The 12,605-nt window shown below is 37.6% G+C and overlaps 1 protein-coding gene across 1 annotated transcript; it reads left to right on the top strand.

The window, feature by feature from the left end:
- Window positions 1–3,130: 3,130 nt before the first annotated feature.
- Window positions 3,131–3,523, top strand: LOC148586728 (B3 domain-containing protein At2g36080-like). The gene has a single exon (XM_088514297.1). It carries the CDS (start codon window positions 3,131–3,133, stop codon window positions 3,521–3,523), a length of 393 nt encoding a protein of 130 aa, XP_088370423.1.
- Window positions 3,524–12,605: the final 9,082 nt, after the last annotated feature.

The following is a 12,605-nucleotide window of genomic DNA, read 5'->3' as shown; positions in this document are numbered from 1 at the left end:
CCAAAAAAAATATTGCAACAAAGACCGAAGAAGAAAAGATAGTTTTGTTAGAAATTCCTAATCCTACACTATGAAAATGATTTTATTAGATTTTAATCTTTTTTTTTAAGAGTGAATTTAAATTATCTAATTAATACTGTTTAGAGTCCTACTTATAAGTGGGTCCAAGCTTTTTATTCTCTCAATGCGTGGAGTTCGACATGTGAAATAGGAGATGAGCTGGGTATGGTTTATTGAAGGAGACAGGAAGATGAAATTTTGACAAAATGTAATGAACAGTAAGACGAGCAGGACGTCCTAAGCGCCTATGCTAGCAATCCTAATTAATCACAAAATATAATCAGAATTTTAGGATGGCTTAATCGGAAACAAGTGGATTGTGAAAAGAAAAATCAAACTGCATGCATAGGAGACTTATTTATGACGTTACTGATAAAAGTTGTGTATCAAATTCTAATCAAAGCAAGTTTCATACATTATTCCTAACTAACACATAATCTGTATTATGCGCGGGATTCTTCATTCTTCATTATAATTTAATTTTAAAATTTGAAAGCATCTCCATTGTACTTTTTGTATAGGCTAAAAACAGTCGTGGCTCTTTCAAAACACTTTAAAAAATGTTTCAAATGAATTAAAACATAAGACCTTTAATTTTAGTTTAATTCATATAAATTTGAACATGCTAAAATCTTTGTGAGCATAGGTGTAGTTTAAAATGAAAATTATATATATATATATATATATATATATATAAACTAAAAGTAACTTCTAATATAAAAATAGAGAGAAAATAAAATCAAATACATATGAAACTTTTACCGTTTGACTTTTGTGGCAGAGCCTAAAATGCTTTTACGTATTTATGTATTTTTTTCTATGTAGTTGTACAATATTAATAATGGGATAAGGGGTTTTGATGGAATTATCGGCAAAATCGACTTTATATGCGTTGGGCAATGAAACTGAAACCGATTTCATAATAGGAAGATGCACGCAACACAGACTAAATATATTAAACCCTACAACCTCAATTTAAAAACGCACAGTTTTATCAAATTGAAACAAAGGCGGGACTGTCTGAGTATTGCTAATTCATATTAACAATACAAAACATAAAAGTTAAATAAAAACACACTATATTTCCATCAAAGAAAAAACATACACACAGTGTATTTAGTGAAAGATTTTGTCTTCTCTTATATTACATACACATAGTATATTTAACAAAAAAAAAAAAACAATTCGTATGTTTTTTAGATACTTTATAAAATAGATATATATATTTTTTTTAGAAAAAGCAAATTGTTAATTAGAAAAAGAGGATCCTGAAGAAGATTCTGCAAGCTCATAAGTTCATTATATAATTTAATTTTAAAATTTAAACGCATCTTTTTTTTTTTTTTTTTTTTGAAATGGTATTATCTCACCGCATTATTGTGGGAAAAATTTATCAAAGAAAACAATATCTTGGATACAAACAAGTGTTATAATTACCCCTTCCCAGACTTTCTCCTCCCCTAACTGAAGAGCATATTGAGCCAAATTATGTGTAGCTGTATTGGCTCCTCTTTTTACGTGGCATATCTCCCAAGAAGGAAAACTAATTAAGAAGCGTGGCCTTGGTGTCGTTGATCAGCATCCCGTATCTGTTCCAGCACCGGTCTTCTTTTCGCAGAGATTGTACAACTTCCAGAGAATCTCCTTCAACTATGATCTTTGTGAACCCAAGCCTTCGACTGAAATCCGCTGTTAGCCAAGCACCTACGGCTTCAGCCGTCGCTGGGTCCGTGAAATTTGGTCTTATCATACAATCTCTTCTAAATTTGAATTAAAAATATTGAAGTGACTAAACGTTTTAATATATAATAATTTGATTTGTATTAATTATTTGTTTCTTTATTTGATTTGGACATTAATAATACTTAATATCGTAATAAAATCACATATAAGGAAAATTCTTAGAATATAATTAAATGCCCTTAATTAAGCTAATTTAATGACGGGTTACTATTAAAAATCTGGTTTAAAAATTATGCATTAAAAAATCGGTTTAGCTTTTAAAACAAATGAGTTCACGTCGCATGTCGCAATTCTAAACTACCTTCAAAGAGTGATTCGGCTGTTATATATACATAGAGAGAATACTTTATTAGAGTTGCATTACATTTTATGTATATATATAGGCCGAACCACCCTGTATGTTGGGGGTTAATGGCAACCCAATGATTTGAAAATCCTTACAAAAATATTTATTTTTTATTTTGATGGCCCGGGCAAATGGCAATGATCTGAACTTATCGTTTCCGAGTCTAACTTTTCTATCTCAACTTATGTCATCTTCGCTCAAATGCACCTAAAGTCTACTTAATAAAGTAACGAAAGTAATATAGTATATATAGAAGCTTGACGAATGCATGTATAAATGGAGGTTTGAGGAAAGGTTTGAGGAAAGTATACATCGAGGTTTGAGGAAAGGTTTGACTAAAGTATACACGGAGGTTTGAGGAAAGGTTTGACTAAAGTATACATGGAGGTTTGAGGAAAGGTTTGAGGAAAGGTTTGACTAAAGTATACATGGAGGTTTGAGGAAAGGTTTGAGGAAAGTACACATGGAGGTTTAAGGAAAGGTTTGACTGAAGTATACATGGAGGTTTGACGAAAGGCTTGAGGAAAGGTTTGACTAAAGTATACATGGAGGTTTGAGGAAAGGTTTGACTAAAGTATACATGGAGGTTTGAGGAAAGGTTTGAGGAAAGTATACATGGAGGTTTGAGAGGAGGTTTGAGGAGAGGCTTGACTAAATTATACATGGAGGCTTGAGGAAAGGTTTGGGGAAAGTATACATGGAGGTTTGAGGAAAGGCTTGAATAAATTATACATGGAGGCTAGATTTGAAAGATACAACTACACTCCCCGGCCCCTCTATAAAAATATGCATGCACATGGATTTTTTCTCACTCTCTGCAATATTTCTCAGATTCTTAAGTATACATTTTTCTTTCTGGTTTTGTCTCTTTTATTCCATTTATTACTTCATTTGTGATCACATTGTTCTTCTATTTTTTCTTCTTCTTCTTCTGATTTGATAAATGATAATTGTTGTAGGGGCAGAAGGCGGAACTGAAGCATGGCGGCGGCTCCAGTAGCAGCAGATTTTCACTCTGAAGAGGTTTACCAGAGGCAGTTGACAGCAAATGACATGAAGGAGAGCTCTAGACTCTACATAAACAAGTCAGCTGCTCGCAAAATCTGTCCCGAAGCTTTTGCTGCTCCTGAAGGTGAAGGGACTTATACAAGGGATCTTCGTTTCTGTGACGCTGCCTTTAAGAGCATGCCGATGGTGTTCCGTAGAAGAGGTTCAAAATGTTATCTCACGGGAGGGTGGGGAGATTTTGTTAAGGCGAAGGAGTTGAGCACAGGAGATACTATCAGAATTCATGAGCTCACGTGCAAAAGAGGAACAGGAGCAAGCTTCTTCATGATTGGCCGTGTCAAAGTTGCGGGTGTATTAATTGGCTAGAATTTGACAAACACCCTGATTTTTAGATAAATTGTTCTCTTCTCTCTTAAGGGAATTGGAATATTAGATAAGGGGTGGTTTCTCTTCCGCTTTGTTTGATTGTTTCTTTAATTATCATGTTTATGTGTGTGTCTGCAATTGTTGTAACATTAATGAGAATTAATTAAGGTCAAAATATTGGACTTTAATTCTTTTTTCTTTGGAATTTTGATATATGGGTTATGCTTTATGAGTCATCATGATATAATACCTCAATTGATCTAAACTAATTTATGGCATACAAAAAACAGTTCAACAAATTATAATTTGCTTTGCAGTCAATATTAGCACTAAGAAATAATATATCACCTTGTGCTCAAACTATTCTTTCTCAAAAAAAAAAAAAAAATCCTTTTTTACCCACCCACACTGACACATACAAAGTATTGCCAATAGTATTTTCTAAGAATCAGCTAAAATTTATATCTCAGTGACATTGGTATACTCATTCAAACAAATAAAAACCTTGCTTGGTTTTTTCTTTGTTTTTTTTTTTTTAAAAAAAAAAGAAAAATCTTTGTTAGACATGCCCAGATAAAATTAATTTTTTTTTTCTCGGTAATGTCACTCACAAATTAACCATATGGAATCAGGATCTTCCAAAGTCTCACCATCAATTTTTTTTTTTTTTTTTTTTTCATCTTCTTCTTCGTCTTTTTCTGGGCGTGACATCATCACCCATCACCACGTACGGACATTTGTGGTACGTATATATTGGATTGATTCACATTGGTAGATAATGACGGAGATGACCCGGCCCCTTATCCAAGGTTTTTTTAGCAGGCTTAGAAAAGAATGGAATGGTTGGTAAGACTTGTATATAAAACCATTCTAAAGCATTAAGCGAGAGTTCCTCGAGGGGTAGCTCCATCAACTGTGAACCATACATCATGAAGCGGAGATCACTAGTTCGAATCCTCATCTCCCTTCCCTTGTAGACATCGCGAAAACCACGTGCAAACATAAAAAGTTTATTACGTACGATATTATTATGCCCTTCTCTGTCTCTATCTGCTCTTTGAGACAAAAAAAAAAAAAAAAGCCTTATGGTTAGTTTTATAAAGTGACAGTCTTTATTGTCAAGTGAAAAGTTGAAAACAATTGATGAAGCCCCTTAAAGAATATAAATTACGAAGGACAAATAAAAAGAATGGAGGGGGAGCATGCATATCTGTAACCATTATGAAAGACAGAACAGATTTGGCTTCTATGCGGGTAGTGTAAACTATCGCATATCTGTGGTAGTATTTTTTGATATCCCATATATTATCGAAGGGTTTTTAATTAGCCTAAAAACTAATGAGCGTTTAACAAGTAGTAAGACTGGTAGTATTTTTTGATGGCCCAGATACAGTACTAGATAGGAGTGGGCGTAAGGGGGAGGACTTTCTCATGGGCGTTTAACAAGTAGCAAGACTGTGGTAGTATTTTTTATGGCCCAGATATAGTAGGTAGGAGTGGGCGTAAGGGGGAGGACTTCCCCCGCCCCCCCTTTCTTTTTGTTTACTTTCTTTTGTTTTACCAGTTGAACCTCCACCACGTCAGGTGTGCCGTGTCTTTTTTCGGGATTGATGGAACTCTTTGGATCGGACTGTTCAAAGCTCGATCTACGTCCCTCCGTCAGACCCACCTCGACACAGGTTGATGGAGCTCTTTGGATTAGACTGTTCAAAGCTCGATCTACGTCCCTCCGTCAGACCCACCTCAACACACGTCCCTCCACCGCGCGCTCCAGCCCCGCCCGCTTCCAACGGCTCTTGCCGCTTCTGATTCTAGCAACCCGCAATGAATCGTGATTGGCACGTGCCTGCGAGTAGGTTTTTTGCGCTATGGCCAAAATCCTCTGGCAACCTTTCTTCGGCGGTGTTTTGTGGGCTTTTCTGCCTTCGCTTTATTTTTCCTGTTTTATCGATGTATTTTGTGGTCCTGGCCTTTTGGATTAAGGATGTTAATAATTTTCTGGCTTGCAAGTCGAGGAGGATGAATGTTGCTACCTATGTATTGGTTTGTCTGTCTGGAGGTGATCAACTGAAGATTAGTGATAGGTTAGCAGATATTGATGTCATAGATTGGTCTTGAATATAAGATTGTTATATATGTATCTATGATGTTGTAACCCCGTAACTTTGACTATGATTTTTTCAGAGCTTTATGCTCTCTAATGTAATAGCTTTATGCTTGTGATCCTTCTTCTATTAATGAGATCGGAATGATTTTCCTTAAAAAAAAAAAAAGCATAGGGGTGATTATAATTAGCTATAACTAATTTTTCCAAATATACTCCAAATATTTGACCTAAATTCTCCTTCTTACAACAATTGCAGACATGCACACATATATAATTATAATTATTGCCGTTGTTTGTCAAATCTACCCGATTAATATGCCGGCAACTTTGACACAACCAATCATGAAGAAGCTTGCTCCTGTTCCTCTTCTGCATGTGAGCTGATGAATTCTGACAGTATCTCCGGGGCCTAACCTGTTGGAATTCACAAAGCGTCCCCATCCTTCGTGACCCATGAGATAACATTTATTACCTCTTTTACGGAAGACCATTGGCAAGCGATTAAAGGCGACGTCATAGAACCAAAGATTCATTGTACAATTCTCTTGAGGACGATCAGCATGTTAAGGAACCAATAGAGTCTGTTTTATAGTTGTTCTTATCTTTTAGTATTATCCTTATAGTTGTTCTTATCTCTTCTCTTTAGTGTTCTAGTTGTATTTGTTTTACTTATTTGTATTGAATTAGGTCTCCTAGTTTGTATCAAGTTTGGGTTTGTCAAACTTGATTACAATTGTAACTCTTTGCCTATATATACAATGAGAACGAAGCTGAGACTTCATTCCGCCAAAAGCAATTTTCTTTGCTTTCTTTCATGGTATCAGAGCCTTACGGTTCATACCCCTCTCAATAAGATCCTTGACCCTCTCAAATTTTTGGGCCTTCTTCAACGGAATCAGCTTCTTCTCCAGGCAAATTCGCAGCTCTTCTTGCTGCCCTCAGATCACCTTTTCTCTTGCCGCACCTGCTGTACTGCACCAACATTGCCGCACTGCACCAGATTGCCGCACCTACTTTCTTTCTTCTTGCTGCACCAAATTACAGCCTCATTGCTGTTCTTCTCCTTGCCGCACTAGACCATAGCCGCATCTCCTTGCCGTGTCCTTGATACTGCACTCATGACGCAATCTAGCGACGCTGCTCTATCCTTCACAATGCCAAACATTGCGCATCTCTGTCAATCCAAGCTCGATGACAACAACTATCTCGGATGGGTATTTCAATTTAAGCCCATCCTCAAAACTAACGGCTTGATGGGCATTGTTGATGGCTCTGAGCCATGCCCACCAAAGCTTATTCCATCTTCTCCGGACAAAACTACTCCTGATGTCCCAAATCCAGAATATATTCTCTGGGAAAAGAAAGACCAATGTATTCTCAGTTGGTTCATTGCAACCTTAACTGCTCCACTTGTGCCTACTATTTATGGGTGTAAAACCTCCAATCAAGTATGGAAAACCCTTGCCACTCGTTATGCTTCTCCATCAAGGTCTCACGTCACTCAATTGAGACGCCAACTTCAGACTCTCAGACAAGGTAATAATCCATGTGTTACCTTTATTCGAAGTGCAAAATCCTTGGCTGACCAGCTAGCTATCGCCGGCAGCCCCATCACCGATGATGACCTTGTATCCTACATCATTGGTGGATTAAGCTCCACCTACAATTCTTTTGTCATGACCTACTCCATGATAACAAAGAATACCACTATGTCTCTTGAAGAATTTCAGTCTGAATTACTTGGACACGAGCAACTCATTGAACATCAGGCTGCCATTGATGAACCACAATCCTTTGCCATGACTGCTCAGAAGCCAGGTTACAAACAGAGATTCAACAACCAAAGGAAACATTTCTCCAATTACAGAAATTCCTATCCCTCAAAGAAGACTTTCAACGGATCTCCTGGTATACTCCCAACCCCTGCTTTCTCCTAAGGAAAAACTATTACTGGAAGCACTAGCAACTACACTCCAAGAAGCAATTCTCCCAACAACTACACTCCAAGGAGAAATAACTACACTACAAGGAGAAATTCTCAACCTGGCATCCTCTCATCCAACAAACCTCTTTGTCAGATATGTGGCCGCTCCAATCATCAAGCATTGGACTGCTTTCATCGCATGGATTATTCATTCCAAGGACGACATCCACCATCTGAACTTGCTGCAATGGTTTCCCAATCCAACGATCTACAAGATGAAGATGAATGGCTTGCTGACAGTGGAGCCAATACTCACATCACTAATGACTTGGAAAATCTAACTCTGCAGCAACCATATCAGGGTAATGAGACAGTAGCAGTAGGTAATGGTAATGGACTTGGTATCTCCCACACTGGCTCTTCCTCTTTTCTTCGCTCAAATCAACTCCTACATCTTAAAAATATCTTACATTGTCCTGATGCTACAACAAATTTACTTTCAATAAATAAATTTTGTCGTGACAATAATTGCCATTTTAAACTAACTGATACCTATTTCTTGATTAAGGACAACCTCACAGGAAAGATCCTCCTACAAGGGGCAAGTGAAGATGGTCTCTACCCATTAAGGCTACAACACTTCACCAAAAATAAAGTCAGAGCATTTACTGCGCAAATTGGGATCAGGGTGTCTTCTTCAGTTTGGCACAACCGCTTAGGGCATCCAAGTCATCAAATCTTGCAGCATCTGCTTCACAACTACTACCTTCCTGTGTCTTCAGTTAAGTCGAGTCAATCTATTTGTGTTTCATGTCAATTAGGAAAGAGCAAAAAATTACCCTTTATTGAGTCAAGTCGTATTACCACTGCTCCATTGGAGCTTATTCATAGTGATGTATGGATTTCTCCTTTATCTTCAATCAATGGAAGCAAATGTTATGTTATCTTTATTGATGATTTCTCTAGATACACCTAGCTATTTCCTCTAAAACTCAAATCAGATGTTTTTGAAACCTTTGTTAAATTCAAGTGCTTGATAGAAAATTTATTTTCCCTTAAAATTAAACAACTTCAAACAGATGAGGGTGGTGAATACACCTCTCATAACTTTACTAAATTTCTGTCAACACATGGTGTTCTTCATCGAGTCACATGTCCACATACATCTCAACAAAATGGAGTTTCAGAAAGAAAACATAGGCATATCATTGAATCTGGTCTTAGTCTCCTAGCTCAATCCCACCTTTCTTCTAAATACTGGGTTGAAGCTGTCAGTACTGCCGTGTATCTCATCAATAGATTGCCTACCCCTACTCTCCAAAATTCAAGTCCTTTCACCAAACTCTACAATAAGGAGCCAGACTACACCTTTTTAAAAACTTTTGGTTGTGCTTGTTATCCTCTCTTAAGACCCTATGCCAAACACAAATTGGAATTCAGAAGCAAACAATGCATCTTCCTTGGATATTGTACCCACCAAAAGGGTTACAAGTGCCTTGATCCCATCTCCAATCGTGTATATGTCTCTAGACATGTTATTTTTGATGAATTGGTGTTCCCTGCACAGAATAGAGCAGCATCTTCATCCCCTAACGGATCAGATCCTTCCCCTACAGGTATTGTTCTTGATCATTCTCATTTTTACTCTATGAATAATTCTGACTCTAATACTGTTCAGACCTCACCCCCAATCACCTTGCCTTCCCCAGCACAAGTACCTATTCTAAACACTCCCCTGACTACCCCTACTGCCGAATTACTACCACCTACCCCTGATCCTATCCCCCACCTAGATCAATCCTTACTTCAGCTTTTGCCTGCACCTACTGAACCAGCCTCTCCTCATATTGTCACAAGATCTATGACTGGAAACTCCAAACCTAAGTCTTTTCCCAACTATCAGCTATTCCTATCCTTAAAATCAACCAAGCATCCACTAAAATCCTTTCATGCTGTACACTTGCCTTCTATCCCTACCACATTTGCTCAGGCTGTTTCTAACCCTAAATGGTTTGCTGCAATGGAAAGTGAACTTCAAGCTTTAGTTGACAATGGTACTTGGTCTCTCTGCCCTAGACCTTCACATCGAAACATCATCAAGAATAAGTGGGTTTTTCGGCTAAAGGAAAAATCAGATGGTACTATTGAAAGATACAAGGCAAGACTAGTGGCTAAGGGTTTCCAACAAAGAGATGGTATTGACTACACTGAAACCTTCAGTCCAGTTATAAAACCAGCCACTATACGGATCCTACTATCTTTAGCAATCCACTACAATTGGCCCCTCAAGCAATTGGATGTCTCTAATGCCTTCCTTCATGGTTACTTGAATGAAGAAGTCCTCATGGAGCAGCCTACTGGTTTTGTTGATGCAGCTTTTCCAGATCATGTTTGTAAGCTCAAAAAGGCCCTCTATGGTCTAAAGCAAGCCCCACGAGCTTGGTTTCATAGATTGTCACAAGCTCTTCTCCATCTTGGTTTTGTTGGATCCTTAGTAGATACCTCTCTTTTTATGCTTCATCAAGGCTCTGTTCATATTTACATACTGATATATGTTGATGATATCATAGTAACAGGTACAGATTCATCTATCATGGAGACTCTCATCCACGGCCTTCAAATGGAATTTAAGTTGAAAGATCTTGGTTGCCTTTCATACTTCCTAGGCATCCATGTCCTTCGTGACAAAACTGGCTTGCATCTAAATCAAGGTAAATACATTATTGATTTACTTGATCGTGTGCAAATGCTTGGAGCAAAGCCCTATGCCGCACCCTGCACTTCAGGCAAGAAGCTCACCAAGCTTGATGGTGATACTCTACCAGATCCCACAACCTATCGTCATATCATTGGAGCTCTACAATACTGCACACTCACAAGACCTGACATAGCCTACACTGTCAATCAATTGTGTCAATTTCTCCATTGTCCAACTACAGAACATATGAAGGCTGCTAAAAGAGTTCTAAGGTATCTCAAAGGCACACCAGATTATGGCCTTCACTTCACTTCAGGTCCTCTTCAACTTCAGGCATACTGTGACTCTGACTGGGCAGGGGATCCTCTTGATCGCAGATCCACTACAGGGTATTGTGTTTTCTTCGGCTCCAACTTAGTATCTTGGCATGCCAAGAAGCAGCCTGTTGTCTCGAGATCTAGCACCGAGGCTGAATATCGTGCAATGGCCATTACAGCTGCTGAACTCTCATGGCTTCGAATGCTACTCAAAGAATTGCAAGTTTCTCTCCATGATCCTCCTGTACTCTGGTGTGATAACATAGGAGCTATTGCTTTAGCTTCTAATCCCATCTACCATGCTCGTACCAAGCATATAGAAGTTGACTACCACTTCATCCGTGAGAAAATTCTTCACAAAGATCTTTGTGCTAGCTACATCCCAACTCAAGATCAATGTGCTGATATCTTTACAAAGGGCCTTACCTCCTCTCGATTTCTTTTCCTCAGAGACAAACTCATGGTTACTCCCCCTCCCATTCGTTTGAGGGGGGCTGTTAAGGAACCAATAGAGTCTGTTTTATAGTTGTTCTTATCTTTTAGTATTATCCTTATAGTTGTTCTTATCTCTTCTCTTTAGTGTTCTTATCTCTCCTCTTTAGTGTTCTAGTTGTATTTGTTTTACTTATTTGTATTGAATTAGGTCTCCTAGTTTGTATCAAGTTTGGGTTTGTCAAACTTGATTACAATTGTAACTCTTTGCCTATATATACAATGAGAACGAAGCTGAGACTTCATTCCGCCAAAAGCAATTTTCTTTGCTTTCTTTCACAGCAAAGGCTTGGGGACAGATTCTGCAAGCAGGTAAGCTCTTTACGTAGAGTCGAGAGATTTCATTGACGTCATTTGCTGTCAACTGCCTCTCGTACACCTCTTCAGAGTGAAAATCTGATATTGTTACTGGAGCCACCTCCATGCTTCAATATTTCTGCCTTCAATTCTGCCAATACAACAATTAACTAATCATCAGAAGAAGAAGAACGAAGTGATCACAAATTAAGTAATCAATTGAAATTGAATAACAAAGAGGCAAACCAGAAAGCAAAATGTATTCCTTAAAATATGAGAAATATCACAGTGTCTTTATGGAATCTATCTGCAGATTTGTTGATAAAAAATGTTTCTGTAGGATGTGATTTTGTGGTGTTTTGTTGTTTAGTTTTGTTTCTGTAAGGCCTACTCTGGTTTGGGAGTTGTGGCTGGTTGTTTTTTTTTTTTTTTTGGCAGGATTTGTCTTTGCTTAGTTTAGGTGGATAGGTCTCTGTGAGGCTTAATTTGGTTTTGCTCTTTGCAGGGCTTGTAAATGTGCTATCTGGTGTTTTGGTTTTGAGCTTTAATGAAGTTTGCTTATTCATTAAAAAATATATATATCACAGATCGAACTCTGAGAGATGAGGTGATTGGAGCTTCGTGGTCGCGGACGACAGGTCAAGCATATTTATAAGTAAGCAGTTCTTGTGTTGTGAAATAAAGACAAGGACAATCATTTAAATTTTCAAAATTATTTATGAGAAAGTACAAGTGGTAGGTTGCCTTAAACTAGCAAATTTTAATCATTGATTTGCACTAATTAATTTGCATAAGATAATTAAAAGGAAAAAAATATATATATATGGGTTTTGCTGCCCACTACACGTACGTACGTTAACATTAACAAATAACTTAAGTAAACATAATACAATGACAAATTACTATTAATTATTACGTACCATAGCAATTAGCAACATTAACTAAATAGTTGAAATAAACATATGAGAATATTTGATTTAGTCAGACTATGGGGCTCTCACTGAATATGTGCCACACTTCCGCGTCATAGAAGAGGCTGGCAAACGTTAATCCCTTTGTTTGGTGCCTGGTGGCGGCAATTAAAGTCAAACAATTGGGCTCTTTTGTCTCTCTCTCTATAAGCTGCGTGTCTGTACTGCATTGCAGATGTGAAACCACCCCTAGTGGAAATCCGAAAAATGTTGCACGTTTATTTATCATTAATATTTTGTGCACATTCTTCATTGAATCTGCTCATATTGTTTCCT

Source organism: Corylus avellana, chromosome 3, assembly GCF_965113065.1.
Source record: "Corylus avellana chromosome 3, dhCorAvel1.hap1.2, whole genome shotgun sequence".
In the NCBI taxonomy this organism is placed as follows: domain Eukaryota; kingdom Viridiplantae; phylum Streptophyta; class Magnoliopsida; order Fagales; family Betulaceae; genus Corylus; species Corylus avellana.
Note: the sequence above shows the minus strand (reverse complement) of the source record. Positions and strands in the feature narration are given on the sequence as shown.

Excerpts from the sequence above, each read along its gene's own strand:
- LOC148586728 (XM_088514297.1), top strand. The coding sequence starts at position 3,131 with ATGGCGGCGGCTCCAGTAGCAGCAGATTTTCACTCTGAAGAGGTTTAC.